At 40.1% G+C, this 25,365-nt stretch overlaps 1 protein-coding gene across 1 annotated transcript in view; it reads right to left on the bottom strand.

The window, feature by feature from the left end:
* Positions 1-25,365, bottom strand: part of HADHA (hydroxyacyl-CoA dehydrogenase trifunctional multienzyme complex subunit alpha) — a 48,079-nt gene that overhangs the window by 14,452 nt on the left and 8,262 nt on the right. The window contains exons 5-11 of the mRNA XM_082356880.1: positions 24,365-24,503; positions 23,259-23,378; positions 21,159-21,261; positions 5,839-5,961; positions 5,259-5,377; positions 3,214-3,270; positions 1,429-1,538 (exon numbers count right to left, since the gene is read on the bottom strand). Of these exons, the coding sequence (XP_082213006.1) occupies positions 1,429-1,538; positions 3,214-3,270; positions 5,259-5,377; positions 5,839-5,961; positions 21,159-21,261; positions 23,259-23,378; positions 24,365-24,503 (771 nt within the window). The remainder of the gene's footprint in view (positions 1-1,428; positions 1,539-3,213; positions 3,271-5,258; positions 5,378-5,838; positions 5,962-21,158; positions 21,262-23,258; positions 23,379-24,364; positions 24,504-25,365) is intronic.

Raw genomic sequence — 25,365 nt, 5'->3', positions numbered from 1 at the left:
TTTCTCTAGTTGCAGCGAGCAGGGGCTACTCTTCGTTGCGGTGCACAGGCTTCTCATTGCGGTGACTTCTTTTGTTGTGGAGGACGGGCTTTAGGCACGCGGGCTTCAGTAGTTGTGGCTCGTGGGCTCAGCAGTTGTGGCTCGCAGGCTCTAGAGTGCAGGCTCAGTAGTTGTGGTGCACGGGCTTAGCTGCTCCGCGGCACGTGGAATCTTCCCGGACCAGGGCTCGAACCCGTGTAACCTGCGCTGGCAGGAGGACTCTCAACCACTGTGCCACCAGGGAAGTCCAATTTAAAATTTAAGAGTAATTTTTGCAGGATGTGTGAAGAGATGCAGATTAAGTGGCCATATCATCATTCCACTGCAGCGTGGAAGTAATTTATCTCACCCACTGAATGCGAGATATTGTCAACATTAGGTGGTACACAGACAACCCAACTGATACCGATCACCACGTGTGCTGGAGAAGCAGTTACGGTTGTATTTCATATTCTAATTTGGAAATCAGCCCCCTTGGCAAGAATCTTGTCTGTCTCACCCGGGCTTCTTATTGATTTCCTCTTCTGCTTTGGATTGCAATCTCATTAAAGGTGAGCGGTTGGAGAAGGTAGTAACATTAGCTGCTTTCACAAATCCCTCTCTGTAATTCAGGCAGACAGTGTTCCTCAACCTCAGCACTACTGACATTTTGGACTGGATACTTCTTTGTTGTGGGGCTGTCCTGTGCGCTGTAGGATGTTTAGCAGCATTCCTGGCCTCTGGCCACCAGATGCCAGTACCATCCCTCCCTCCCCAGCTGTGACAACCAAAAATGTTTCCAGAGATTGGCAAGTGTCCCCTGGTGGCAACGTTGCCCAGGTTAAGAACCACTGAGCAAGGGGGTGAGTTTAGGGGCATTACTAAACTTAAAACGCTGAAGAGCTATTTAGGCGGCATAACACTGAAAGCCTCGCTGAAGAGAATAGATATGAAACAGGTAAGTAGACTCTCAAACGCTTAGGCTGTAAGCTAAACGAAGGACAAGACTTTAATGACTAGAATGAGGCTTTACTTTTTTTAATGAGGGAGAAGTGTGAGTTCCCAGAGATGGTATCTCAAGTCACAGGGAGAGACAAGGTCATTAAACAGCACATAGTGTGTGTATTTGGTTTAGGAAGGGGAAACCTAAACCATATTTCTAGGGGACATCAATAGTGAGACAAGAATGCCTGTACAGGAGACATTAGAGAGCTCAGGAGAAAACTCAGCACAGGCAGAACTCTGAAAGCCAAAAAATCCTTCGTAGGAATAGGGATCTAAAGTGCTCAGGACAGAAGAGGTTTAGGGCAAGACTGAAGGCATAAATCTAGCTCTATGGACCTTCAGAGACATCGACAAGCGTAGCATGTGCTGAAATCCACAGGGGCTTCCTACATAGAGCTGACTTACTTAACCTCCTTCTGCGGAGCTCCAAATTTATTCTTCTTGCATAGGGTCTGACCACGGTAAAGTCCCATCAAGGCTTTTGATTCTTTGGTCATTGCAAGCTCTCCAAATTTCTGGAAAAAGGGAAGAAGAAAAGGTAGAACTTCTCAGTCTTGGAGACGTGGATTCTTTCGGGTCAGTTTCTCTGCAGAGCAGAGGTAACACATGCAAAGCCTCAGGTCCTGAGCTGCTGAAGTTGGTCTCCTGCTGAGCGTCTTTCTTTCACTCTCCTCATCTGTACCACTTCCAACTACTGCTTTGAAAGGTTCTGGATATAACTGAGCTCTCAGATTCTCTACACCAGAAGTTGTGGTAACTTTTTTCATGGAATTAGAGTGTCAGAGCCAAAATGGACCAATCATCTCAACCACTGCTCTCATTTTAAAGACTGGGAAGAGGAGGCTCAGAATCTGACCCTGCTCAAAGCCACACTGCCTCAAAGGGGCAGAAACAGAACTTGAACCCAGGCAGTATGACTCCCAACTCCAGTTCTCCTTCCAGGGTAGCAGGCTGCCCCATGTGATATCTACCACTTTAAAAGGACCTTAACACTTACAGAGAACAAGTCTCAACTTCGTGGGAAAGAGCATGAGATTTAGAGTCTGTATTTGAAAGAACTGAGTTTAAAGCCTGGCCCTGCCATTTCCCAGTTGTGAAGCTTTCTTCATCCTTAAAATGGGAAAAACAATACCTATTTTACAGTATTGTTGTGGGAAGTAAATGAAAACACTAGTAAAATGACTGGGCCTCAATGTTAGCTATCACCATCATCAATATTACTAGAATTTACTGGTACGATTACATGGTTGCAAACAGCACTTAAAAGAAGGAATCCCTCTAATAATGTTGCCTTCATGTCTGAATAGAACCTGTAACAATGTTCTACTAATCTTGGCAAAGTAGGTTCTATTCAATAAACCAGTGATTTTCAAACCATGGGTAGAAATCTATCAGTGGTCATGAATTTAGCAGGTTGTGATAAGTAGAATAGATAGAAAATACTGAGTACAGTGTACAGGCTAATTATTTTGGGAAATATGCTTCAATCTTTCTGTATATATGTATATGTGTACCTGGTGATAATGTAAAAGAATTAATCAGAGTGCACTGCAGTAAGCAACCCAGTATAAGAAATGTTTTCTCTGGAACTTGTCCTGAGCTCTTCAGATATCTTTTATTCTATTATTGAAGAGCAATCATCCTTCAATGATTGCTTAAAACTTCAAAACAACCCAAACAACTAAAATCTACAATACCACCAACTTGTTAGGAAGTGGAAGGGGTGAGGTTGGTTCGTGTGTTGCTCTGTTTTCTTGTCTTAGTGGGTGCAAAACATTTCCCTTCATTTCCTAATTCACCAAAGGGAGGCTGGGCTTCACAGGTTTATCTCCAGGCTCTAACAAGTAAGAACCATATTTTTGTATCAATGTACTCACTTTATCACAACAAAACCAGCCTAACTACAGAACAAAAAGTCCAAATGATTCCTTTTGAAAGGATTCTAACTCTGCCCCTGCTTTTCCTAGTTATACCCTCATTATTGAGAGCAAGTTCAAGTATCTGGGGACTACTAAGGTTTTCTTAGCACCTACTTGCTCACTGAGATTAATCGTAAGAAATGACAACCACTGGAAGAAAACATTTTTTTACTAGGCTTTGAATACTTTACCTTTTTTCAGTTTTACACAGCATTGTGGATCTCGCATTTTCTGTCTCTAATAATAAAACACTGAAAGGAAATAACTTTACCTGAGATTCAGAGAGATAGCCAGCATCACTCCCTTGCTCAATCCCAGTCTTCACTACCTAAAAAACATATAAAGTACTTGTTCCTTGTTGGAATGGGTTGGCAAGATATACAGTAATGCTGAAAAAAATTGCTAGTGTTGTTAGTCTTCAAAGAGTAAGTCAAAAGTCTAGACTGGAGTGAGAAAGAGAAGAGGATTGAGTGCCTTATTGCTTAAGACTGACTTAATTCTCCATCTCTGAGGCTACTGCTCAACCTAGCATAAAATGGAAGGAAATAAAATAGAAGGAAAGAGAATTAAGAAGTCAGAATAGGAAAAGAACACAGAGGTGCCACAGCTCAAACTCCACCTCCTTATCCTTTGAATCCTGTTATTTTGTTAGAGAAAGAGTTGTCATCACCCCTTTCTGAGTCCAATAATAGGTTTACCTTTTCCTCTTAACTCCCTTCCCTCCTGCTTGAATTATTCTTCCAGCTCCTCTCCTGTTCTCCAAATGTGGGCAGGTCCCCAAAGTTCCACTTGCAGCCCATTTCCCCCTCTATTTATTCTTCCTCAGGAACATCATTTAGTTTATCGCATTAATCATGAACTCCATGAAATTCAATTTAACATTTGGGGTAAGTACTAACCTAAGTACAATAGCAAGTATAAAAGAAATAACCCTGTATTCAATCACCATAATTTAATGGTGATTAAAAACAAACAAACAAAAAACAAACAAAAAAACAAATAAATCAATCTATATCCTTAATTGACTTCTCTGTCTAAACTACTGTTGCTTGAATTTCCTGAATACCTAATCTCAACACTTCTAAACCTTAACTCCTAACGCTCTTTGGCAAGTCTCTTACTACCTTCGTATTTTTGCTTTTACTATTCTATTTCGGGGTCTTATTCAAACTTCAAGTCTGAATTACCAGAATAGTTTCCTAGTTCATTGCTCTACTTTGTCTCTCTTTCTAATCCATTTTTACTCACTGCCATGAAAATGGTTCTCTATGATCTATATAGGACAAAGATCAAATTTCTTAATTAATTACTGTCTACCTTTTAAAATCTACCTTCGGTCTGCCTTTCTGAAGACACTGCATTATCCTCCTACAAAAACTGATCTGATTTGATATTCCCTGAAGAGCCTCATGCTTTCCAGCTTCTGTAACTTTGCTCAAAATGCCCATCCTACCTGGCACTGCTTTCTCATCATGTATTCTCTAACAATTTCAGGGATCGTTCCCTCCTCAGTGAATTTAGCAATCTTCCTCTGTCCCAGTTAGCTGGCGTTAACCCTATGCAGTTGCATACCGCCTGCATCCTGCCATCTGCCTTACCACATATATGGGTTTAATCTCCCCAACCCAGACTGTGTGAGGTGAACGGAAGTAGGGGACCACGTTTCATGTTTTATATACTTTGGCGTCTTCGGCTCAAAATATACTTGTTGACTAATTCATTCTCCAATTCTGAAATCTTTGATTATTGATCTTGTCTTCAATTATTGCTCCTTTGATCTTGGACTTTCCAGATTGAAGATTTTATAAATTTTAAAGTCTACCTTTAGACAGATGTTTCTCCAACTCTGTGATCATTTTAATTATCCTCCTTGATCTTTTCCAGAACTTCTCTATATCATTACATCTTTTTCATAATTATGGCAATGGAAAGTCAATGAGACATTTTAGGTAATGACAATGGTTTTGACTAAGGACAGAATACAGCCATTAATTTTGTTTCAACTACCTCTTAATTAATGTCCAATATTTTACTGGCTTTGTTATACTGATATGACATAGGTTCCTTTCCTGGTTTATAACTGGTAATTTTAAGCTCATCACCTAAAAAGTATGCCTGGCACTAATTTTCCCCAAATATCCATTTATATAAATCCTCATAGCTTGCTATGCTCTTGTGTTATTTTTGGTAAGTACTTTGATAGCAGCATGAAGAACTTTAGTACTGGCAAACATGGTGCTGAATGGCAATAAAGAGTACTGCTCTAGACAAAGGGAAGAAGCATGAGAAATGTGGGAGTATGGGGTAAAGACTCACATCAATTATTTTCAGAGGTGCAGGATAAAGGCCTTTGGTCTGCTTTCGTACTTTTTCTTCCACCTTTTTGTAAATCTGTTGCCTGACAAATGGAATACTCATGGCATACGATGTCAATTCTGTAAGGTAAAATGCTTTTAGATCCTTACTGGAAAGAGCCCAGCCTCCCTTGTTAGTTTGTTCTGTAAACTCCATAAAAATGCAGTGATTCTAGCTATCTGAAAGAACTGCTCTTTACTCTGATATAAACAATCTAAATTTCAACCTAAGCACTTCTTTAAACATTAGTTGATAAATATTAAAGCTTGGTGTTGAGTACATGGGTGTTTATTACACTGTTACATTATTCTATTTTGGTATTATTTAGAATTTTCCAAAATAAAAAGTTTTAAAAAAATGTCTTTAACCTGTGTAAGGTCCAGGACTTGAGCCTAGAGCAGAGTTATTGCATCCTTTAAGGTTGACTTTACACTTAAGAGTAAATAATGCACTTACCTCTTCCTCATTTCGGATTTATAGAAAATAAAATTAAATTCACTGGAAAGAAGCTTTGCCTTAGTTCTTTAATAATGACACTCACTTTCTACCAATCCCTTGTCTCTCTTTGGAGAGATCTTTTTATCAGCTAGTCCTTTAGCAAAAGTAATTGCAACTTCTTCTAGGTATTCAATTGTCCGTTCTTCTGGAGGTTTTATTCCTGGTCCTGTAAAGATGAACACAACAGACTGGAATGTAAATCAGGCTTGGGTCAGTCCCAGGGAGACAAAACCCAGGCAGGCCAAAGCCAAAGGCTCCAGCACCCACTTTCAGCGCAGCTTTCTAAGTCTGACTAGAGACTGGTAGGTGGCAATGTCATGAACTATGGACTCAAAAAGAGAAGTCACATTGAGCGAAGGTGCAACAACCTCCTCCTGGTAGAAAACAAGTCTTAAGCCCTATTTAAGTCTGGCCTCCACTTCTGAGTAGGATGTATTATGTCTCATGAGGCCTGTTTTCTTGCTGCAAAACTGGAAAACAAAAAATCAATTGCAAAATCACATTTGTAAAGACACTGGAGAGCTGTGGAAGCAACAAAGGTTATATGAACAGAATTCCAGAGAGGGAAGAGCCTGTCCAATGTGAACTGATGATTGCTGGACATTGTCTTTCCTGGGGGTACATGATGCTTTTGGGCGTGGGCTGAAGATTGGACTTGGCTCAAGCAGAAGGATGCTACTGAGGGAAAGTGAAATGATCAGAGTTTTTGGTGGTCACACAACAAGTCAGTACTAGAAGAAACCAAACGCAAAGCTAGTTTTCCCGCATGGAACATTTGTGAAGTTCTAAGGTGGTGCAAGAGGCTGGAAGCTAGAGTGAAATCTCTTACAGTGTCATAATGTTTAGCACATGCAGTACTTGTATAGAAAAGAGGGACATGCCAAAAACATGCACCTGATTTTTCGCTTGAGGCAGAGCCTGATACCAAACTTGCTGGAGGCAGGAGACAAAGACTCAAAAAAGCCAAAGGCTGTTTTCACACAGCCATGAAAACAGACACCTACCAGGCTCTCAATCAAAAGCTTGTAAGAGCCACAATGGAGCGAGAGGTGGCTGAGGTTGAAAAGCCGATCTTGTGCCGTCTTATGGTGTGTAGGGAACAAAATCCCAGTAGAGGGAGAAGCCTGCAACAATATGCAACCATTCTCCCCCTTAAGACATTTGCCCTACTTTCAGCCTCCATGGAGGAGGAAGAAAATGAACTAAGCCCCAAACTTCTGAATGACAAAAGTGCACAGGGTCCACAAAAGTCATAATGTAATGCTGGAATTATGGAAGAATACTGGAGAGCAGTTGCTACACAAAAGGAGAGCTCCAGAGATCTACAGAGGGGCCCCTTGAAACTCAGGCGAAGTATCATTCTGCACATGCATGAAAGGAAACTACCTGAGGCCAGGGAAAGAACCAACATAAAGGCATGAAAAGAAGCAAGAAAAAACATGGCCTAAAGCTAGGAGACAAACTGACCGATAGAAACAGATGCAGAAATGAAAAGATAGGATAAGCAGACACAATGTTAGAAAGGTTACTGTAAATTCATGCCATATGTTAAAGAAGGCAGAGGAAAACAGAAACATAATGAAGAGAAATTGAAGATGTAACAGTGACTCAAATATTACTTCTAAATATGAGAAAAAAACAATACCTGAAACAAAAAATATAGGCAATTGGATTAATAGCAAATTATACTGTGAAGAAAAAAAGATCAGGAAACTTGAATACATGGCAAGAGAAATATAAACAGACTGAAAAAGAAAAACAGAGCTTCATTTTGGGACAATATCAAGTGATCTAAAATGTGTGAGACTGAAGTCTCAGGAAAGGGGTAGGGGACTAAGGAGACAAAAGACTTGTACTCTGAAAATTATAAGACACTGATGAAAGAAATCAAAGATGACACAAACAGATGGGAAGATATACCATGTTCTTGGATAGGAAGAATCAGTACTGTCAAAATGACTATACTACCCAAGGCAATCTACAGATTCAATGCAATCCCTATCAAATTTTCACAGAACTACAACAAAAAATCTTACAATTTGTATGGAGACACAAAAGACCCCAAATAGCCAAAGCAATCTTGAGAAAGAAAAACAGAGCTGGAGGAATCAGGCTCCCTAACTTCAGACCATACTACAAAGCTATAATCATCAAAATAGTATGGTTCTGGCACAAAAATAGAAATATAGATCAATAGAACAGGATAGAAAGCCCAGAAATAAACCCACGCACCCATGGTCAATTAATGTACTACAAAGGATGCAAGACTATACAATGGTGGAAAGACAGTCTCTTCAACACATGGTGCCGGGAAAACTGGACAGTTACATGTAAAAAAAATGAAATTAGAACACTCTTTAACACCATACACAAAAATAAACTCAAAATGGATAAAAGACCCAAATGTAAGACTGGATACTATAAAACTTAGAGTAAAACATAGGCAGAACACTCTTTTACATAAATCACAGTAATATCTTTTCTGATCCATCTCCTAGACTAATGGAAATAAAAACAAAAATAAACAGATGGGACCTAATCAAACTCAAAAACTTTTGCACAGAAAAAGAAACCATAAACAAAACGAAAAAACCCACAGAATGGGAGAAAATATTTGCAAATGATGTGACCGACAAGGGATTAATCTCCAAAATTTACTAACAGCTCATGCGGCTCAATATCAAAAAACCAAACAACCCAATCAAAAAATGGGCAGAAGACCTAAATAGACATTCCTCCAAAGAAGACATACAGATGGCCAAGAGGCACATGAAAAGATGCTCAACATAGCTAATTATTAGAGAAATGCAAATCACGACTACAATGAAATATCATCTCACACCAAGCAGAATGGCCATCATCAAAAAATCTACAAACAATAAATGCTGGAGAGGGTGTGGAGAAAAGGGAACCCTCCTACACTGTTGGCGGGAACGTAAATTGGTACAGCCACTATGGAGAACAGTATGGAGGTTCCTTAAAAAACTAAAAATAGAGTTACCATATGATCCAGCAATCCCATTCCTGGGCATATATCCAGAGAAAAACATGGTTCAAAAGATACATGCACCCCCAGTGTTCACCACAGCACTGTTTATAATAGCCAAGACATGGAAGCAGCCTAAATGTCCATTGACAGATGAATGGATAAAGAAGATGTGGTACATATATACAATGGAATATTACTTAGCCATTTAAAAGAAGGAAATAATGTCATTTGCAACAACATGGGTGGACCTGGAGATTATCACACTAAATGAAGTAAATCAGGGAAAGACAAATATCATATGATATTGCTTGTATTCAGAATCTAAAAAAAAAAATTTGATACAAATGAACTTATTTACAAAACAGAAACAGACTCACAGATATAGAGAATGAACTTATGGTTACCAGCGGGGATGGGAGGGTGGGAGGGCTAGATGAGGAGTTTGGGATTGACATGTACACACTGCTATATTTAAAATAGATAACCAACAAGGACCTACTGTATAGCACATGGAACCTTGCTCAATATTCTGTAATAACCTAAATGGGAAAAGAATTTGAAAAAGAATAGATACATGTATATGTATAACTGAATCACTTTGCTGTATACCTGAAACTAACACAACATTGTTAATCAACTATATTCCAATATAAAATAAAAATTTAAAAAAAATCACCCTGAACAACAACAACAACAAAGAAAAGAAAAGCAGTAGGGGAGATGGAAAAATATTTAAAGAAACAGCCAAAAAGTTTCCAATTTTGATGAAAACTCCAAGCCCACTATCTAAGAAGCTCAATGAATCCCATGCACAGCAAACATTTAAAACACACACACACACACCAAGGCACATCATAAATAAATTGCTAAAATCAGTAATAAAGGGAAAACCTGAGAGCAGTTTGGGGAGGATTGGGGTAGGAGTGGAGAAGACACATTATATACGGATGACCAAAAACAAAAAATGACAACAGACTTTTCCTCAGAAATTATGCAAGTGACAACACAATGTAGATATCTATAAAGTACCAAAAGGAAAACAATGGAAATCTGGGATTCTATACCTATCAAAAATACCTTTCGAAAATGAAGACTTTTTCAAACAAATCAAAAAGTGAGAGAATTAACTGCCTACACTACACTACACTGACCTACACTATAGAGCATGTTAAAGGAAGTTCTTCAGGTTGGAGGAAAATCAAGCCAGATGGGAACTTGGATCTGTACAAAGAATAAAGAGCACCAAAAATGATAAATATATGAGTAAACAGAAAAGAATCTTGTCTCATTTTTTAAATCTCTTTAAAAGATAATTGTTTAAAACAAAAATAGTAATATGCTAAGGAATGTATAATACATGCAGAAGTATAACAAGAATAGCAACAGAATGGGGGGAAATGAAAGTATACCCTTTTAAGGTTTCCTACCTTACATGTGAAATGATATATCAAGAGAGATTACATGTTAAAGATGTATACTGGACTTCCCTGGTGGCACAGTGGTTAAGAATCCGCCTGCCAACGCAGGGGATATGGGTTCAAGCCCTGGTCCGGGAAGATCCCACATGCCACGGAGCAGCTAAGCCCATGTGCCACAACTACTGAGCCTGCGCTCTAGAGCCCGCGAGCCACAACTACTGAGCCCGTGTGCCACAACTAATGAAGCCCATGCTCCGCAACAAGAGAAGCCACCCCAATGAGAAGCCAGAGCACTGCAACGAACAGTAGCCCCCGCTAGCCGCAACAGTAGCCCCAAGCTCGCGCGCAACAACAAAGACCCAACGCAGCCAAAAATAAATAAATAAAAATAAATAAATTAAAAAAAAAAAAGATGTATGCTGTAAACCCTAGAGCAACCATTAAAAGGGTAAAGCAAAGTAAAAGTCCAATAGTGAAGATAAAAAATGATTAATCCGGGGGGAATTCCCTGGCAGTCTCGTGTTTAGGACTCTGCGCTTCCACTGCAGGGCAGATGGGTTCAATCCCTGGTCGGGGAACTAAGATCCCCCATGCCACATGGCACGGCCCAAAAAAAAAAAAAAAAAAAAGATTAATCCAGAGGAAAGCAGAAAGAAGAAAAAAGGAACAAAGAACAGATGGGACATATAGAAAACAAGCAGTACTGAACGAAGCCGAAATGCCAGAACCATGGTGGTACGGTAGAGGAAATATTAAAAGGCTTAAGGAAACTGGAACGTTAGCGTGGATTTATCATGCTGGACCTGCTCAGCACCCCTGGAAGGGTCAGAGGACACGCCTTTCACCACAACCAAGAGAAATCAATTTAGGAGGGGAGTCCCAGCGTCCTTGAAGAGCTCTGTGGTTGCTCCTCTCTGTAGGTCAGAAATTACAGTGGCAACTGCTACCATCAACTAGGATCCCTAAATGCAGTGGGGATAATGGGATTCTGGGGTGGCAGGGGCCAAGGAGCAACACTCAATTGCCGAAAGCAAATGGGGCATGGTTACCAAAATGGATTGCAGAGCCAAAGTAAATAGTAATCAGAATAGTTTGACTTGTGGAGACCTATGGCGTTGGCTAGCTGATCATGGCATTCCTAAGGAAAGAAACAGATGATGGGTGGCCCACTGGATTCAGCAGAATTCTAGGTCTAGTAAACGTAAGAATGACGTGAATTACCAAAGAGAGTCATTGGACATCCCTGGTGGCACAGTGGTTAAGAATCTGCCTGCGGGCTTCCCTGGTGGCGCAGTGGTTGAGAATCTGCCTGCTAATGCAGGGGACACGGGTTCGCGCCCTGGTCTGGGAAGATCCCACATGCCGTGGAGCAACTGGGCCCGTGAGCCACAACTACTGAGCCTGCGCATCTGGAGCCTGTGCTCCGCAACAAGAGAGGCCACGATAGTGAGAGGCCCGCGCACCGCGATGAAGAGCGGTCCCCGCACCGCAATGAAGAGTGGCCCCCGCTTGCCGCAACTAGAGAAAGCCCTAGCACAGAAACGAAGACCCAACATAGCAATCAATCAATCAATAAATAAATCTTTAAAAAAAAAAAAAAAAAAAAGAATCTGCCTGCCAATGCAGGGAACATGGGTTCAAGCCCTGGTCCAGGAAGATGCCACATGCCGCGGAGCACCTAAGCCCGTGCGCCACAACTACTGAGCCTGCACTCTAGAGCCTGCGAGCCACATCTACTGAAGCCCGCACGCCTAGAGCCCGTGCTCCTCAACAAGGGAAGCCACCGCAATGAGAAGCCCAAGCACCGCAACAAAGAGTAGCCCCCACTCCCACAACTAGACAAAGCCCGTGCGCAGCAACGAAGACCCAACGCAGCCAAAAATAAATAAAATAAGTAAATTTTGTTTAAAAACAAAAGGAAAGAGAAAGTCATCGCCCTCATCAATTCTCAGAAATGAGCCAGTTTAAAGACCCAGAACCTCTTGAATAAAGGGGAGGTTGTAGCTCCTTGAGGGAATTATACTGTTAATCTTCCCTAAAGGGACTCTATGGTCATTTACCTTGAGGAAAGGGAAATAATCAGACTTTTGGGGGATTACTGGACACTGGCTCGGAACTGACAGTAATTCCAAAAGACTCAAAATGTTATTGTGATCCACCAGACACAGCAGGGGTTTATAAGGTCATGTGATAAAAGGATTATTAGCTCAGTTCTATCTCAGTGGGCCTAGTGGGTTCCTGAACTCATCCTTTGGTTACTTCCAGAATGCATGATTGAAATAGATATCCTCAGCAACTAGCTCCTTGACCTGTGGAATAAGGACTACTATAGTGGGAGAGGCCAAGTGAAAGCCACTAAAACTGCCTCTACCCAGAAAAATAGTAAAATAAAAGTAATACTGCATTCCTGGAGGGACTACAGAGACTGGTGCCACCATTAAGGACTTGAAAGATGCAGGAGTGGTGATTCCCACTGCATCCTCATTCAATTTACGTATTTTTGGCCTGTGCAGAAACCAGATGGCTCCTGCAGAATGACAGTGGACTACGCTAAACTTAATCAGGTGGTAACGGCAACTGCAGCTGGTATTCCAGATGCAATTTCATTGCTCGAGCAAGTTAACACATCTCCTTTTACCTCTTGTGTATTTGCTGATCTGGAAAGTGCTTTTTTCCTTGATAGCTGGTAGTAAAGACTACCAGAAGCAGTTTGCTTTCAGCTGGAAAGGCCTGCAATATACCCTTACTGTCTTACCTCAGGAGTGATCAATTCTACATCCATAAGTCATAATTTAGCCCACAGGGACCTTGATTGCCTTTTCCTTCCACAAGATACCATGCCAGTTCATTACATTGATGATATTATGCTGAATGGACCTGCTGAGCTGGAAGTACCAACTACTCTAGACATATCCATCTTAGTGAAATTTCTAGGGGTCCAGTGGTATGGGGCATGCTGAGACATTCCTTCTAAGGTGAAGGATAAGTTGTTGCATCTGGCCCCTCCTACCACAAAAAACAGGCACACCTAGTGGATTTTGGAGGCAACATCTTTTTTGGATGTGCTACTCTAGCCCTTTTACTGAGTAACTCGAAGGCTGCTAGTTTTGACTTGGGCTCAGGACAAGAACAGCTGTTCTGCTCTTTAGACCATACGATTCAGACCTGAAGGTGCTTGAAGCATCAGTGGTAGACAGAGATGCTGCCTGGAGTCGTTGGCAGGCCCTATAGGCGAATCGGAGTACAGATCCTTAGGAATTTGGAGCAAAGCCCTACCATCCTCTGTTAATAATTACTATCCTGCTGAGAAACAGCTTTTGGCTTCCTACTGGGCCTTAGTGGAGACTCTAAGCTTAACCATGGGCCAACAGGTTACTATGTGATCTGAGCTGCCTGTCATGAAATGGATGTTGTCTAACCCACTAAGCCATAAAGTTGGGTGTGTGCAACAGCACTCCATTATCAAATGGAAGTGGTATAAATGAGCCTGGGCTTGAGCAGACCCTAAAGGTACAAGTTGCATGAGGAAGTGGCCAAAATACCCTTACTCCTCCTTCTCTCTCTCAGCCTGCACCTATGGCCTCATGGAAGTTCCCTATGACCAGCTGACTGGGAAAGAGAAAACTCAGCAAAGAATGTGAAAATATTTGTGTTTTATGTGAATGGTCAACAAGGGGTGATCTCAAAGAGGATTTTAATGATCGAGTGGAAAAGATAACCCATCCTGTGGATACCAGTCAGCCTCTTTCCCCAGTCATCCCTGTCACTGCCCAATGGGCTCATGAACAAAGTGGCCATGATGGCAGGGATGGAAGCTGTGCGTGGGCTTAGCAACAACTACTCACCAAAGCCAACCTGGGTACAATCACTGTTCGGTGCCCAATCAGCAGCAGAGACCAACACTGATTGTCTCATACCAGGATTCTCCCAAGGTGACCAACATTCTGGCAGACTGACTACACTGCACTGCTTTCGTCATGGAAAGGGCAGCACTCTGTTCTTACTGGAATAGACACTTATTGCAGGTATGAATTTGCCTTCCTGGCATGCAATGCATCTGCCAAAACTACCATTTGTGGACTTATGGAATGCCTTATCCACCATCATGGTATCCCACACAACACTGCTTCTGATCAAGCAACTCACCTCACAGTAAATGGAGTGTGGCAATGGGCCATGCTCATGAAATGGACTGATCTCACCATGTGCCCCATCACTGTGAAGCAGTTGGATTGACAGAATGGTGGAATAGACTTTTAAAGACTCAGAGCACTAGGTAGGTGGTAATACTTTGTAAGGCTAGGGCAGTATCATCTAGGATCCTGTATAGGCTCTAAATCAACCTCCAATATACGGTGTCGTTTCTTCCATAGCAAGGATTCACGGGTCCAGGAATCCAGAAGTACATATAGAGATGGCTCTGCTACTACCCCTAGTGATCTACCAACAAAAAATGTGCTTCTGTCCTACAACCTTAGGTTCTGCTGGTCTAGAGGATTTAGTTCCAAAGTCCATCAGGAGACATAACAATGATTCTATTGAACTGGAAGATGAGACTGCCATCTGGCCACTTTGGGCTCTTCATGCCTCTGAAACAGGCAGAGAAGGGATTACTGTACTGGCTGGGGTGATTAATCCTGATTACCAGGGGAAGTTGGGTTGCTACTACAATGAAGGTAAGGGAGAGTATGTCTCAAATATGGGAGACCTCTTGGGGTGTCTCTTAGGGCTACTGTGACCTACAATTAGTTAGTGGAAAATTACAACAACCCAATTCACGCAGGACTGCTAGTGGCCCAGACCTTTTAGGAATGAAGGTCACCCTACCAGACAAAGAACCATGACCAGCTGATGTACTTCCTAAGGGCAAAGGAAATATGGAATGAGTAGTAGAAATAGGTAATTATAAATACCTGTTATGGCCACATGACTATTTGCAGAAATTGAGGGGTCCAGCCCCTAGCCAAAAACCTATGTGATATTTCAGGTCCAAGCATAGGCAATTACAGGCCTCACAGGCCTCATGGAGAAAGCTGTCCTTCCCATACCAGACTTGGTGCCCAGCCAACGCACTGCAGTCTTTAATGGGAGTTGCAGTCAATGACTCAGGTCTCCCTGACTGGCTATGCTCTTACACACATTTTCATTCCGAGCCCATGTGCCTTCATTCCTAAGTCTCTTTATATGGGACCTTCAACCGAGGTCTTCTTCAGGTACCTCTGCTAAGGCCTCCTTACTGGGGGAGTAAAGAGAAACCTTAAAGACATTTTCCCTCACTCTGACTCAATTCTTTTCCACTCCTAGCTCTCACTATATTAAACAGCAAAATCACAAACAAAAAGCACAAAATGAGGAAAACGTGGCAGTAAATAGACCATGGAAAGGACACTTGGTTGGTTTTATAAAAGCTGAAATGAGAAGGCAGACAGTGCCTTGTTTGACTTCAGCTGGGAACATGTGCGTTGGGAGACTTGAATCTTTTGCCACTCTGTACGTGTCCATGAATGACTGCAAAAGAACCACGAGTATTACTTTTGGGGTTATGACACATGTTAGTGAGTAGGCAAATTCACAGACAGGGAACCTCAAATAATAAGGACCAACTACATACTCTGATCACAGCAGAATTCAACTAGAAATCAATAACAGAAAGATATCTGAAACATCCCCAAATATTTGGAAATTAAACAACACACTTCTAAATTATACATGGGCCAAAGAAGAAATCACTAGAGAAATCTGAAAATATTTGACCTTCATGGAATTGAAAACATAACATTAAAACATGCAGATAAAGCAATGCCAAGAAGAAAATGTATAGTTTTTTTTTTTGGCTGTGTTGCATGGCTTGCAGGATCTCAGTTTCCCGACCAGGGATTGAACCCAGGCCCCAGCAGTGAAAGCACCAAGTCCTAACACTGAACCGCCACAGAATTCCCAATGTATAGCTTTAATGCTTATGTTAGAAAAGAAGAAAGGCCTAAAATCAATGAAAGAAACTAGAAACTAGTTTCTAGTAAGAAACTAGAAAAAGAAGAGCAAATTAAATCCAAAAGCAAGGAGAAAGAAATAAATAATAAGACAGCTGAAATCAATAAAACAGCAAACAAAACCAATGGAATTAAAAGCTGATTCTTAGAAAAGATCAATAAAACTGATAAATTTCTAGCCAGACTCATCAGCGAAAAAAGAGAAGACACAAATTAGCAATATCAGGAATGAAAGAGGAGCATCATTATAGAGTGTAAAGATATGAAAAGAATAATAATAAAGTGTTATGAACAACTTTTTTTTTTTTTAACTTTTTAAAAAATATTTATTTATTTATTTGGTTGTGCCGGGTCTTAGTTGCAGCAGGCAGGCTCCTTAGTTGTGGCATGCCAACTCTTAGTTGCAGCATGCATGTGGGATCTAGTTCCCTGACTAGGGATCGAACCCAGGCCCCCTGCATTGGGAGTGTGGAGTCTTATCCACTGCGACCCTGAACAACTTTATTGAAATAAATTTGGTAAGTTAAATGAACAACTTTATTGAAATAAATTTGTCAAGTTAAATGAAATGGACAAAATCTTTGCAAAACAAACAACTACAGCTCACTCAAGAAATGGTGAACCTGGGGCTTTCCTGGTGGTGCAGTGGTTAAGAATCTGCCTGCCAATGCAGGGGACATGGGTTCGAGGCCTGGTCCGGGAAGATCTCACATGCCACGGAGCAACTAAGCCCGTGCGCCACAACTACTGCGCCTGCGAGCCACAACTACTGAACCCACACGCCACAACTACTGAAGCCCGCATGCCTAGAGCCCATGATCCACAACAAGAGACGCCACCACAATGAGAGGCCTGGGCACCTCAACGAAGAGTAGCCCCCACTCACTGCAACTAGAGAAAGCCCGTGCGCAGCAACGAAGACCTAACACAGCAAAAAAAATTAATTAAATAAATAAATTTTTTTTTTAAATTAAAAAGAAAAAAATAGAAAAGAAATGGTGAACCTGCACTACTATGTATAGAATGGATAGCTAACAAGGACCTGCTGCTGTGTAGCACAGGGAACTCTACTCAATGCTCTGTGGTGACCTGTATGGGAAGAGAATCTAAAAAAGAGTGCATATAAGTATATGTATGGTGATTTGCTTTGCTGTGCACCCAAAGCTAACACAACATTGTATATCAACTATACTCCAATTAAAAAAAAAAAAGGGGGGGCTTCCCTGGTGGCGCAGCGGTTGGGAATCTGCCTGCCGATGCAGGGGACACGGGTTCGAGCCCTGGTCTGGGAAGATCCCACATGCCGCGGAGCAACTGGGCCCGTGAGCCACAGCTGTTGAGCCTGCGCGTCTGGAGCTTGTGCTCCGCAACGAGAGGCCGCGACAGTGAGAGACCCATGCACCGCGATGAGGAGTGGCCCCCGCTTGCCGCAACTACAGAGAGCCCTCGCACAGAAGCGAAGACCCAACGCAGCCAAAAATAAATATAAATAAATAAAAATTAAAAAAAAGAAAAGAATGGTAATATGTCTCATACAGAATAAGCTCTCAATACATTAAAAAAAAAAAAAAAAAAAGGAAAGAAAGAAAAGAGAAATAGTGAACCTGGGAATTCCCTGGCGGTCCAGTGGTTAGGACTTGGTGATTTCATGGCCAGGGGCCTGGGTTCAATCCCTGGTGAGGGAACTAAGATCCTGCAAGCCGCGTGGCAAGGCCAAAAAGAAAAAAGAAATAGTCAACCTGAATAGCCTCATATCTACTAAGGAAATTGAATTCCTAGGTTATAACCTTCCCAAGAAGCAAAACTCCAAGTCCATATAACTTCACTGGTGAATTTTATCAAGGATTTAAGGAAAAAATAATCCCAATTCTACACAAAATCTTCGAGAAAACTGAAGAGGAAGAAGTATTTCCAACTCATTTTATGAAGTCAGAATTACCCAGATATCAACACCAGGCAAAAATATCACAAGGAAAAAAATATTATCCCTGAGACCATTATCTCTCATGACCAGACATAAAAATCCTTCACAAAATTTTAGCTGATTCAACCGGCACTTTATAAAAAGGATAATACATCACAACCAAGTGAAGCTTATTCCAGGAATGAATTCAATAGTCAAAAATCAATGTAAATGACTTTACTTAATAAACTAAAAGGACAAACCCAAACAATCATCTCATTAGATGCAGAAAAAGCAATATAGTTCTCAGCAAACTATAAATAAGGTACATCTGCAATCTGATAAAGGGTATATATGAAAAACCTACGTAACATTATACACCCTACAGCATCAGTGTGAATGTCTCTCTTAAGATTGGAACAAGTTAATAATATCTGCTTTCACTTCAAATCAATATTGTACTAAAGATCTTAGCCACTGCAGTAAGTCAAGAAAAAGAAACACCAACCAGGTGGGAAAGGAAGAAGCCAAAATGTCTTTATTTGTAGACAACATGATTATTTATGTAGAAAATCCTTAGGAATCTACAGAAAAAGCTAGTAGAACTAATAAATTTAGCAAAATCACAGAATACAAGGTCCACATACGAAAATCATTTGTATCTATATATGTTAGTAATTAATGAGAAATTAAAGTTAAAAAAATATAATGGTACAAAAGCATGAAATACTTAGGTACAAATTTAACAAAATGTGTGCAAGGTATGTTCAATGAAAAGTATAAAACACTACTGGGAGAAACTAAAGATGACCTAAGTAAACAGAAAGTTATATTATGTTCATAATGAAAACACTCAGTATTTTTAAAATGTCAATTCTCCCCAAATTGATACATTGATTCAATGGAATCCGAATCAAGATCTTAGCAGGGGCTTCCCTGGTGGCGCAGTGGTTAAGAATCTGCCTGCCAGTGCAGGGGACACGGGTTCGAGCCCTGGTCTGGGAAGATCCCACATGCTGCGGAGCTACTAGGCCCATGAGCCACAACTACTGAGCCTGCGCGTCTGGAGCCTGTGCTCAGCAACAAGAGAGGCCGCGATAGTGAGAGGCCCGCACACCGCGATGAAGAGTGGCCCCCGCTTGCCGCAACTAGAGAAAGCCCTCGCACAGAAACAAAGACCCAACACAGCCAAAAACAAATTAAAAAAAAAAAAAAAAAAAGATCTTAGCAGATGTTTTTGTAGGTATGGATGAGATGATTTAAAATTCATATGTAAATGCAAAGAAACTAGAATAGGCAAAATGATATTGAAAGAAGAGAAGCAAGGTGGAGGGTGGGGTCACACCATCTGATATCAAGATTTACTACAAAACACAATATTCAAGACAGTGTGATACTGGCTTAAGTAAAGACATATAAATAATTGGAAATAGGAAACCTAGATATAGACCCAAACACAGAGGGTCAAATAATTTTCCACCAAAGTGTCAAGGTGTCAATGGGAAAGAAGAGTCTTCTCAACAGATTGTGCCAGGACATTTTGGATATTCATAATCACACAACAACAACAACAACAACAATCAATCTGTACCTCACACCATACATAAACATTAACTTGAAGTGGCACAGACCAAAACGTAAGAGCTAAACTACAAAACTTTCAGAAGAAAGCATAGGAGAAAATCTTTGTAATCTTGTTAGGAAAAGATTTCTAAAACACCAGTACCATGATCCATAAAAGAAGACTTTGATACACTGGACTTCATCAAAATTAAGAATTTCTACTCTTAGATAATGAAAAGACAAGCCACAGACAGGGAGAAAACATTTGCAAATTACAAATCTCATAAAGGATTTATATCCTGATATATAAAGAACTCTGAAAACTCAGTAATAAGAAAAACAGCTAAATCAAACAAAATGGGCAAAACATTTGAACACTTTTTCAGAAGATATACAGAAGGCAAATAAATGCATGAAATAAGTTCGGTATCTTTGGTCTTTAGGGAAATACAAATTAAACCCCAATGAGATATTACTACACTCCTATTGAAATGTTTAAAACTAACAAGACTGAGCGTGCAAAGTGGTTGTAACTAGAACTCTGATACACTGCTGGTAAGAATGTAAAATAGTATAACCACTTTGGAAAAACAGTTTGACAGGTTCTTAAAAGCTAAGCACATCTATCATATGGTCCAGCCAATCCACTCTTCAGTATTTGTCCAAAAGAAATGAAATATTTGTCCACATAAAGACTTGTCAATGAATGTTCATAGCAGCTTTATTCAGAATAGCCCCAAATTGGAAACACCTCAAATGTCTATCATTTGGTGAATGGATAAACAAATTATGGTTTATCTATACAATGGAATGACATTCAGCAACAAGAAGGAATACATTGCTGACATATAACAACATGGGTGAATCTCAGAAGCAGTATGCTAAATGAAAGACACAAAAAGCTACATACTAGAAATGTTCTATTGTATGATTGTGGTGGTGTTTACATAGCTATATACGATTGTCAAAATGCAAACTGTACGTTAAACACTGGTAAATTTATTATCATCTAAATAACATCTCAATAATGCTGATTTTTAAGAAATGTAAGAGGGTGATGAACATACAATCTGGAATAGTGGTTTCCTTGGATGAGAAGAGGCAAGGAAATTGTATGGGAGGAAGCAGCACATTAGTAGATGTCAATTATTAATATCCTTAGGTTGGTTGTTTCATACATGTTTATTATATTATTAAAACAGACACAAAAAACTGAAGAATAGTTATCATGGATAATGATACAGGTAATTTAAGAACCAAAAATAATGACTCGATTCAATCCTGTACTCCTGATGTCCCAATTATAAATAACGTAAAATAGAAATCGGGGTGATGTTGAAAATGATTTCGTATTAGCTATCTTTAGAAAACTTCACTCTTCAGAATAATGACTCATTTCTTAAGTGTTTGGGTTTCACTATAACCAATATTCAAGATATTAACTCTTTAAGAAAATAAATAACTTCATAAGGCTCAATTCTGAAGCATGTTAGCACTTACCCAGCGGTTCCACCAGCTGGTCAACGAGTCCCATTTTCTTTGCTCTGTCTGCACGAATGCCTCTACCAGTCAGCATCATGTCAAAAGCAGCAGGCACACCCACCTAACAAGGATTAGAGCAAAGGTGGAAAAAAATCAGAGTGGCAATTACAATTTACAAATCATCCAACTGAGCAAAATAAATATTAAAATGAGAAAAGTCAAACCAGATTTTTATGTTATATATCCATCAATGAAATTTTATACACTGATACAGATTTAGGTAAAGTTTAGTTTTAGAAACCTCCGCCTGAAGTTAAAAATGTCTTTATATCTCTTCTTTTAATTCAATATGTAGGATTTCTGTCTTATGGATTGATAAAGTGGAGAAAAAAATGTCATGTTTCCTAAAATTGTATATTTATGTCATTCTGAGTTTCTTCTGTATCATTTGTAAAATATTTAAAATTCCTATACTGGAATTAGTAGAGACTGAGAAATCTCACAGCTTTTTTTTTGTTTTTTAATTTTTATTTATTTATTTATCGCTGTGTTGGGTCTTCATTTCTGTGCGAGGGCTTTCTCCAGTTGCAGCAAGCGGGGGCCACTCTTCATCGCGGTGCTTGGGCCTCTCACTATCGCGGCCTCTCCCGTTGCGGAGCACAGGCTCCAGACGCGCAGGCTCAGCAGTTGTGGCCCACGGGCCCAGCCGCTCCACGGCATGTGGGATCCTCCCAGACCAGGGCTCGAACCCGTGTCCCCTGCATTGGCAGGCAGACTCTCAACCACTGCGCCACCAGGGAAGCCCATCTCATAGTTTTGACAATGTCTTTAGAAAGGATCTTAGACTTAACAAAAAGAGAACTCAACTAGGGCTTTGTATGTAGGTGCTAAAAGAACAGCTTCTAGCAACATTCAAGAACCAACTATAACAAAACAAAAGAAACAGCAATATTTTCTATACACATATAGGCTTATTCATTCTTTCAGTAAACCCTCTTGGCAATTCCTATGAAGGAATGCACACTATTTATTATCAGAAAACAAGTACCATAAACTTTCCCGTTTTTCTATGTCCAACTCATATCAACTTCTCTGCAAAGAGTATTTCTGCTGAGTGTTGTTTTCCCTGAAGAATCCACAGTGCCAGAGGCTATGAGGTTTAGAGGGCCCTCAAGTTTGATGTTAAGATTGCTCTGCAGCCTCCAGGTCTGACTGTCCTTCCCTTCTTCTTAAGAATTCAAAAGCCTGACGGGCCTCTTTTGGGTCTATAGAATAAAACAGTGAGATCATCCAAATCAGGGGAAAGGTCTGCCTCTTAACAGTTATCATGAAATAAGATCCAGGGATTTGAAAAACTGGTAAGATCGCACTGTGCAGAGAAGGAACAAATTAAACTGTAAGTTCCAGAAAGCAAGACATGTATCTTATTTATCTCTTCCTTTCTTCAGGGACTAACAAAGGACCCTGATCAGTCATTTTGATCACGGAATTGAAAAAATAAATAAAAAGTAGAATTGAAAAAATAAACAAATATCAGGAATAAAATGTTATTGATCCCATATATTCACGTTGTATTTGGTTTCTAAATTTTTTTAAAAAATTTATTTGTTTATTTATTTATTTTTGACTGCGTTGGGACTTTGTTGCTGAGCGCGGGCTTTCTCTAGTTGCAGCGAGTGGGGGCTGCTCTTTGTTGTGGTGCGCAGGATTCTCACTGCGGTGGCTTCTCTTGTTGCGGAGCATGGGCTCTAGGTGCGCAGGCTTCAGTAGTTGTGGCACGTGGGCTCAGTAGTTGTGACTCGCAGGCTCTAGAGCGCAGGCTCAGTAGTTGTGGCACGCAGGCTTAGTAGTTGTGACTCGCAGGCTCTAGAGCGCAGGCTCAGTAGTTGTGGTGCACGGGCTTAGTTGCTCCGCAGCATGTGGGATCTTCCCGGACCAGGGCTTGAACCTGTGTCCCCTGCACTGGCAGGCAGATTCTTAACCACTGCGCCACCAGGCAAGTCCAGTTTCTAAATTTTACAATGAATACCCATATTATACCTTTTGTACAGAGGAAATAGATCTACAGGGGCACATAGGACCAAGGTTCTCAAGTTCGCATGGGTATCTTAAACTCACCATTTTGGGTAGCCTTTGTGTGCCTCCTGCTCCTGGTAGGATTCCCAGCAAGACTTCAGGGGAACCCAGTATTGTTTTCTTATCTTTTGTTGCTATTCTGTATTGGCATGAAATGGCAAGCTTCAAACAAATGAAAGAAAATTAGAGTGTTAAAAAATGTAACTTTGTAACATCTTAGGATATGTGAGGGTCTAAAGATTACTCATAAAGCAGGAATGTGCCCCCAGAATAAACTGAAATTCCTTAGGCTGGCATTTGATGCTTTCTACAGTTTACCTTTCTGGCCTTACTTCATACCTTTCCCCTAAGTTATTAACCTCTTTTTGGGTTGCAGATCTCCTTAAAAATCTGCTGAAAGGTATGGAAGCTCTCAAAAGAAAAATGCACACACAATTATATATGCACCCCAGGTTAAGAAGCCCTGTACGATGTAAAGACTCTTCAATCAAGCAGGCCTACTTATGGTGCCCTAATTAGGCTTTGTTTATCCTTGTCTTTGCTCACACCATGCCACATGTGGAATGTTTTCCCACTACTTTCTGGTTAATCAAATTCTGCCTATCTTTTAGGACCAGACACTGGTTTCCTTAATCAACACATGTGAAAGTGTCTAGTACTCAGCATGTGATAAATGTTCAATAAATGTTATTTTCTTTTCCCCTCCTTCTTTCTTACATGCTCCAGTTTGGTAAGCACCTCTTCTCTCAAACCTTGTGTTATTTACCATCTTTACTACTCACAAAACACTTGACGTACATTATGTGTTATGTGTCTCAACCAGACTTCAGTAGCTCAAGAGCATGAATCACACTTCTGAATCTTTGCCTTGCAAACTTGAACAAGGTTTTTTAGAATTGATAGGGACCTTAGAGATCTAGTTCAAAATCTTCTCAATTTGTAAATGAAAACATGACACTTTGGTTCACTTGCTCTGTGCCATGAGACTAAGGATAAAAACCTATCCAGAAACTTGATAACTAAAAATAAAGCTGATTCTCCCTCAACAACTTTTTTTAAAGGCAAAATAGTAGCCTAAAGGTTTGCAGCTGGTGAATCCCAACAATGAGCTGGACCATTGTCTCAGTGACTTTGGAATAAATCTGTACCTCAAGTCCTCCTCCTAAGCAGGATCCATTGATGGCAGCCACAATAGGCTTTGTGGACTTCTCAACTTTCTCAAACATTTTCTGTGCTTCCTGTGATATTTGTGTTACCTCTTGAGGGGTCGTGCAAGCAGTTAACATGCTGCAGTAAACATGAGAGAAGAGAACCAAAAAAAACCAAAGATAAAACCATAACCTATTTTGTTCAATACTTTATCCACCATATCCTTATCCTATCATATATCAATATTTGGTAGTGAATCTTCAAACACTCAGAAGTTTAAGAATGATTTTGCCTCAGACAGCACTAATATCAGTGACATCATCTCTCTATAAAGAGTGTTAAATTTCTGGATTCAGAGAACATGAAACAAAACATGTTGAATAATTTGTTTGTTTTGGTAACAAATCATTAGATTACAAAGCTCTGTACATGAGAAAATCATCTTCTGGTAAATATTTTCACAAGCAGATTAAACATTTTCACTATCAGGTAGCTTTCGGATTAAACATCAATCAAAATGACAGAAAAAAAGGCTTCTATTACAATAATGTTGTCCTCAATGTCCTTTAATTTCAGTTTGTTTCATTTGCTACTTACTGTTTCTGAACACATTTAAGCTGTGGGTTTTTTACTTTTGACCAAAAATAACTAATTTTCTGTCATTTTATATGCTGGGAGTTGTTCAGCTAGCCTCACACAAGCTACAAGTATTTTCCTATGGATTTAGGTAGCTACTACCAGGTACATCAGTGTCTTACTAGGCTTAAATAACCAAGCTAGAAGAAAAAGCACTTGATGGAGATAACTTTGCTTTTTCTAAAAGATAAACATAAACAAACAGAATATTTATGAATTTCTAATTACTATACATAAAAAAAGAAGGGTATACAATATTGAACAAAGTTTAAAAATATACAAACACCATAAATACAAATTACTAAGCCAATAATGCTGGCTATCATTGCCTAAACTGCAAAGAGTAATATAACAAATATAACAA

Source organism: Balaenoptera borealis (genome assembly GCF_965194805.1).
Source record: "Balaenoptera borealis genome assembly, chromosome: 15".
NCBI lineage: Eukaryota > Metazoa > Chordata > Mammalia > Artiodactyla > Balaenopteridae > Balaenoptera > Balaenoptera borealis.
The sequence above is the reverse complement of the archived record's forward strand: the minus strand, read 5'-3'. Positions and strand labels throughout refer to the sequence as shown.